The following is a 6950-nucleotide window of genomic DNA, read 5'->3' as shown; positions in this document are numbered from 1 at the left end:
CACCCTGTCAGTGATTAAGAGCTTCAAGTCTGGAATCAGAATGCCTGATTTGGAATCCAGGCGTTACCACTTGTCAGTTGTGTGACCTTTGGAAGGTAGATGAATTCATCTGAGCTCAGTTTCTTTGTCTGAAAAATGAAGAAGAATAATGATACTTTCTCAATGCCTAGCAGGTGCTATTTTTTAGGTACGATTTGCTCAAAGGACCCAGCTTCTTCTTGCTGCCCTTTCCCAAATCGCTGCCACAACCCATCTGCCTTCCTAGACAGCCCCCAGCCACCCTGCTCCTTTAGCACAAATTCTCTGTAAGGGGTAGTGACATTGGTCACATACACTTAAGAGGGTTATTTAAGCTGCCATATCTCTTCCCAGGGCCATTTCTCTTCAATGCTTCATTTCTTTTTTCTTTAAAAAAATTTATTTATTTATTTATTTTTCTTTTTTCTTTTTCATTCAGTCTCCATACAGACTGTCAAAAATTGCCAGTGCTGACTATATTACAAGTCATCATGGCGGGGTATTGGGAAAAGTTTTCAATTAGCAATAATCACACCTTGAATGAACCTCATTGGCTACGATACTGCCACTGCTCAAAGCTAAAATTTTCTTTTTAGAGACAAGGTCTCACTCCGCTGCCCAGGCTGGAGTACAGTGGCATGATCATAGTTCACTACAGCCTCAATCTCCTGGGCTCAGGTGATCCTCCTGCTTCAGCCTCCTGAGTAGCTGGGATTTCAAGCATGTGCCACCATGCCTGGGTAATTGTTTTATTTTTTTTGTAGAGGTGGGGTCTCAAGGTGTTGCCCAGGCTGGTCTTGAACTTCTTGACCTCAAATAATCCAGCTTCTTCAGCCTCCCAAAGTGCTGGGTTTATAGGCATGAGCCACTGCACTGGGCCCAGACCCTCATTTCTAAAGACATTCAGGAGTCCAGACCACCTGCTCATGGGAATCAGTTCATGGGTGATCAGATGAAGACAGCACTAGGGGAGGAGGGGCACTCCCTATGGCTCTGTTGTCTCCCAAGTAGATAACCACCTTTCCAATTATCTTTGCTTTTTCCATCATATGTTGGTTTGGTGTGGGAGAGAAGGTGTTGGCACCTGGAGGAGATGCCATAGAAAGCATTCCTGGATTACTTCATCTCTGGGCCTTGCCTCTCAAAATTCCAGCCACATCTGCTCTTCCCTTTAAGGCATGGAAGAAGGGTCAGCATTCCAGAGGTTCTTTGTCACGCCCAGGCTTTTAATGAGTTAATATTGGAGACTCAGCCTCGCAGTGCTGTAAGGCTTGTGGCTTTGGGGCGTTGTGAGGAAGTAGGGAGGGGTCCCAGAGGTCTCTCTTGCCCTTTCCCACGCAGTTCTTTCTGGCCTGGAAATTAGGTTGAAGGGAGCAGGTCTTGAGAGTTCGGGCCAAGTTCACTCGGGGCGATCAGCACCACGGACAGCGGCCAGGGCGCCCGGGAGACCTGCGGCGGGTGCGAGGAGTCGCGGGTGCTGAGTTACAGGCGGGCGAGGGAACCCGCGCGGGGAGGGAGGGCGCGCCGGTGGTGGGGGTGTTGGCTGAGGCTGTTCTCGCTCTGAGTCACCCCATGCGCCCCGTACTTGCGTCGGGCCTCGGAACGCTGAGGTTCTCCCTGCCCTTGCCAGCAACGATTGGGGTGGGGGGGAAGGGGAAAGCACCACGCTAAGGGCCGCCCCCCGCCCCGATTTTTGCAGGGAGGGAGGAAGCGGGCGACCGAGACGTGTTGGTGTCCCCCTCGGGCTTCCGCCCCCAGCCCGGCCCATTTCTATACAAGGCCTGCTCTCCCAGGTCTCCACCTCCAGGGAGGCGCGGAGGGGCGCATTCGTGGGCCCTGAGCTCAGCGGGCCGGAATGTGGCTGATAAATCAGAGATAACCCCGCAGGGCAGGGCCGGCCGGACCTCCAGCTCCGGGATAAAAGGCGGCGGTTGCCCCGGGAGCCAAGAGAGCACCGCCGGCGGCCAGGAGGTGGGACAGAAACCCAGAGGCAGCGCAGCGGCCTCCTCCCGCCCCTCCAGCGACATGAATCCCCCGACGGCACTGCCCCGGGCGCTCCTGCTCCTCCTTTTCTTGCACCTGTCGCCGCTGGGAGTTCGTTCTCACCCGCTGGGCCGCCCCAGTGCAGCCTCGGAACTGTCTGGGATGCAGGTGAGAGCAGAGGGACTGCGCAGGTGTGGCTGCCTAGAGGGCTTGGGTAGCGGCAATGAAAGGGTCTCCACCCACTGTCTTAAGGGGTCCCCACATTCGCTTGGGAATCAGTGATAAGGGAACCAGAAAGTGGCCGGATTGGGTGCCGGGACCCCATACCCAAGGCAGTGGGTTCACGTGGGCGTGGCGCGGGTTCCTGAGGCCCCCGGACTCCCCTATCCATCGCAGGAGCTGCTGGATCGTCTGCGGGACAAAGTCTCCGAATTGCAGGCGGAGCAGATGGCTCTGGAGTCCCTCCATCAGATCCAGGGCCCCGCAGAAGCCTGGGGAGCCCGGGAGGCAGCCCCAGAGGATGTCCTGGGGCCCCGCGAAAACGCCCTCCAGTTCCTGCGGAGCCTGCGCAGCCCCAAGATGATGCCCAACTCAGGCTGCTTCGGGCGGAGGCTGGACCGGATTGGCTCCCACAGCAGCCTGGGCTGCAATGGTGAGCCCCCACGTGCCGGAGCCCCCACCCAATGCCCCTGCCCTCCCGACCTTTTCCCCACGCGTGCCACCATTAGAATCAGCTGGGGGTTTATTGTCTCTGGGGACAACAGTCTCTGAGAAAAGCACACCTGGAACCATTCCTTCTTGTTGACAGTCTTCAGGGCCAAAGGCGTCTTTTTGGAAATATTGAATGTGGGCCCGTTCATGACCATGCCCATGAGTCCCCACCCACATCCTGCCCGACACCTGCCTCTCTGATCCAAGGGGGAGACTCTCCTTAGGGTGGACTCTGTTCATTGTCTGGCAGCCCCTCCCTGGAGTGAAAGGGTCCTAAACATTCTTCCTCCTGGTTTCCCCTACACTATCGCCTCAAAGGCGGAGAGCAGGGTCACCGGGGTGATGAGAACCCCAGTTCACAGATGAGGAAACTGAGGCCCAGAGAGATGGATGATTCCAAAGCCTCAAATATCAAGATAGTTGGCCAATCGCGGTGGCTCACGCCTGTAATCCTAGCACTCTGGGAGGCCGAGGCAGGTGGATCCTTTGAGCTCAGGAGTTCGAGACCAGCCTGAGCAAGAGCGAGACCACGTCTCTACTAAAAAAAAATAGAAAGAAATTAGCTGGACAACTAAAAATATATATATATAAAAAATTAGCTGGGCATGGTGGCGCATACCTGTAGTCCCAGCTACTCGGGAGGCTGAGGCAGTAGGATCACTTGAGCCCAGGAGTTTGAGGTTACTGTGAGTTAGGCTGATGCCACAGCACTCTAGCCCAGGCAACAGAGTGAGACTCTGTCTCAAAAAAAAAAAAAGGTTGCTGATGACTAGCGGTGGTGGGGAACCATGATGTGGGGAAGCTCAGCTCCCGCCTCAGTCTCCCACCCTAAACCCACTGTCCCCCCCTCCCTTCTCCCCACAGTGCTGAGGAGATATTAAGAGGGAAGAGGAAGTCCTGGCTGCAGACACCTGCTTCTGGTTCCGCAAGGGGCTCTGTCCCCAGTCCTAGGACCCCCTTTGAAGTGACTCCTATTTATTTTTATTTATTTATTTATTTATTTGGTTGTTTTATATAAGATGGTTTCTTAACCTTGAGCACAAAATTTCCATGGTGAAATAAAGTCAACATTATACGCTTTTTCTTTTGAATCTGATTTGTCTCTGCGCCTTGAAAATTATCCCTCATTTCAAAAAACCCAAACCAAACCAAAAAACACAAAGTGTTCTCTTTTCTTGAAGGTCCCAATGGTGTCATGATGGTGGGGCAGGGACACGGCCTCACGGGCTGGTTGCGTGGGGTGGTGGGGCTTTCTTTTCTTTCAGGTTTATCATGCTCTGAAAGAGATTCCTTGCGGAAACTGCTTTTCAAAGCAGGTCAGCTTCTTGCTGGCTGCGGACTGGGCCCTGATGTGTGCGTGCAACCTGAGGGCGTGTGTCCAGGCACTGCTCCGCCAGCCTTCCTTCTGCCTGGAACTCTACCAGTGAAGCACTGTCCCTGGCATTTACTGTTTCTAGAAGGTCTAAGCTGAAATGTCAGAGGTTGGGGTCAGTGTGTGTGAGTGACACGCTGGCTCATTTGCATTCCTGACTAAGGGGTGAGCCCTCCATCCTGCCCCAAATCTCAGCTTCAAAGCTCCAATTCCTGGAAAGACCTTCAAAACCCTGGCTCACAAGGGTCCAGAGGCTGACACAAGGCCCAGCTTTCCAGGGTGTCCCTCCCCTGGGGCTGCCTCATCACTTTCTCCTCACCGCAGAGAGAGAAAAGGAGACAGCCCTCAGGGTCCTGCTGGTGCCCGAACCGGCAGGGAGGCCTCCCCTCTGTGGGTTCCCCTCCATACGTCTCTAGATCCAGGCCGCCCAGGCCCTGCTGCGGAGCCTCCAGGCTCCCAGGAAGGGCCCCGTGCCATTCCCCTTCCCGGAATGCTCTTCATGGCCCAAGCTGAGGGGTAAACCGCCATGCGGTCAGCACTGCTATTATCCCCATTTTATGGATGAGAACAATGAGACCCAGAAAAACCAAGCATCCCACCAGAGAGCTCGCAGCCGCTAGGTGCTAGCGTTGGGATTTGAGCAGAGGTCCCAGGGACCCTTGAGCCTCTGTTGTCTGACTCTTGAACCCCACACTCCTGTGAGCGCCACACCCTGGCCTTGAACTGTGCTCTCACGGCCTCCCTGATTTTCCCATCTGATGTTTCTTTGAGTGGAAGGGAACCAGAGGGGCGAGTCTTTGTGTTATTTCTCATTTTAACTCAATGCGTGTCAGAGATGGGGCACCGAATGAGATCAGTTAAGATTGTTTTAAAATGAAGTTTCAGGAGCAGCTTATTTTCCAACGAACTGTGAGTCATCTTTGCCTGTTTCTGACCCAGGCAGGGCGGGGTTATTAGAATAGTTAACATTTATGAAGGCCTCATTCATGCACCAGGCACAGTTCCATTAACTCTCACAGCCCTTACAACAACTCTGAGAAGTTAGAACTCTTATTATCCCTCATGTTACAGCTGGGGAAACAAAGGCAGAGAGGTTACGTAACTTGCTCAGGGTCGTGCAGTCAGCAAGTGGCAGAGCCAGGATTCAAGCACCCAGGCCCCTAACCACTGTCCCACACAGGTTTCTCCAAGCCAGTGAAGTAGGTGGGACCTTCCAGCGCTGGTGAACGCTCAGTTCGGCGTCCCTCAGTTCAACATTTGGGGCCACTGCCTGCTGGCAGCCTTTCTCCTCTGCTCCAGCGATGAGGCCACGCCCCTCCCAGAGCCCCCACTCCCCAAAGCCATTCAGCACTTCAGAATTTCCCGGGTGAGTCCGACGCATCCGCAAATAGGGCTCCGATGGTGCAGCCTGTACGAATGGACATCCTGTTTCTTGGGTCTTCTCCCCAAGCAAAGGTCCAGGAAACAGGACCCCAGAATGACCAGTGAAGGAGCCAGATGTGATGGCTGGGGGCCGGGTAGTGGGTGGCATCTCACTGAGCTCCCATTGCAGGGCACGCACCATCTGCGGATGGCTGCCCTTGACGGCAGCCCTCTCTAGTGCTTGCCCTGGTAGCTGTAGCCGTGGCCTTAACCTCCCTGAGCGCCCTGTTATCAACCTCGTCCTGCAAAGAAGCTGCCAAATGATCCACCTCCACAGATCTGCCTCCACAGATGCTCAACCAGCGCTGGCAGGAGTGGGCACGTACAGACCCAGCTCGCTCAGTTCGCCAGTGCCACCTGTTCTATGCCTGCTCGGAGTCCTCTGTGTGAGGGGGAATTAAGCACGGCTTGTCCACGGTGATCACTGACTTCCTACCTTGCCTGTGTCACTCCCCCACTCTCTGCTGACATTTCCTGGGATTGTCTCCAAAAATAAACCACCTACACTTGAATCCTTGCCTCAGGTTCAGAGAACCTACACTGAGGCACTCCCACAGGATTCAACCTTCCCCCACCCTTGCTAACTTGAGCCCTTGGAAGCTTCCGCACTGTTCTCTGGCTGGACCACCCAAGCAGGCACGACACCCCTGCCTCCTTCCTTGTAGCATCCCCGGCTCTCCATCCTGCACTCCCCTTCCAGTTCCAGCCCTCACCCCTCATCAACTGGCCTCCCCACTCCAGGCTCTCCAATCTTGATGCAGCATCAAGGGAGAGAGCAGAAGATGCGTGCTTCAGCCGGAGGGTGACTCCCCTCCCTGTGAGGTCCCCAGGGAGGGCAAGGTGCAGTGGTGGCACTCAAGATATACATGGTGGGGGGGGGGGGCAGGTTAGGACAGGCACTGAAGGCAAACTTGTTGGTCCAGTCCTTCAGAAAATATTTCCTGAAGGATCACTGTGCGCCAGCTCTGTGCTAGGTGCTGAGACATAGTGCTGTCCTGAAGCCACCTCAAGGGCTGCCTCCGGCTCAGCAGCAAATGCAGCTCCAGCAATGGCGGACATGGTGCTCACAGCTGCTATCTGCCCCCTCCCACCTCCCCTCCTCCCATACCAAAATGCCCCTGCAAGCGGTGCCAACTGGCAAGGAGAGATTGCCAACTGGCAAGGAGAGATTGCCAAGCCAGTTCGCGGGAGGACTGGACTGAGGAATCCCTGGTTTCCCTGGTCACTGCCGAGGATCTGAGTAACACAGCCCAGAAGTGCAGGAGTCAGTGGCCTGCACTTTTGGGCGGGGCTGGGGTGGGGGAGGTGTGTTGAGCAGTGCGAGACAGGAGATGGAAAGGGGCCTACAGGTCAAGTGCTTGTTATGGGCTGAATTATGTCCCTGCAAAAGATATGCTGGAGTTCCAACCCCCAGAACCTCAGAATGTGCCCTTATTTGGAGGTA

General features: G+C 54.8%; 1 protein-coding gene and 1 non-coding gene across 2 annotated transcripts; one reads left to right on the top strand and one right to left on the bottom strand.

Annotated features, from left to right (window-relative positions):
* Positions 1-457: 457 nt before the first annotated feature.
* On the bottom strand, positions 458-598 carry LOC138390972 (U4 spliceosomal RNA). Its single transcript, XR_011234624.1, has one exon. It is a non-coding gene; the product is annotated as a U4 spliceosomal RNA (small nuclear RNA).
* A 1445-nt stretch (positions 599-2043) lies between these two features.
* On the top strand, positions 2044-5896 carry NPPB (natriuretic peptide B). Its single transcript, XM_069479139.1, has 5 exons — positions 2044-2169; positions 2398-2653; positions 4501-4600; positions 5384-5450; positions 5798-5896. Exons 1-5 carry the CDS (start codon positions 2044-2046, stop codon positions 5894-5896), a joined length of 648 nt encoding a protein of 215 aa, XP_069335240.1.
* Positions 5897-6950: the final 1054 nt, after the last annotated feature.

This window comes from Eulemur rufifrons, chromosome 8 (assembly GCF_041146395.1).
Source record: "Eulemur rufifrons isolate Redbay chromosome 8, OSU_ERuf_1, whole genome shotgun sequence".
Taxonomy (NCBI): Eukaryota; Metazoa; Chordata; class Mammalia; order Primates; family Lemuridae; genus Eulemur; species Eulemur rufifrons.
This window is presented reverse-complemented; position numbering and strand designations above follow the sequence as displayed.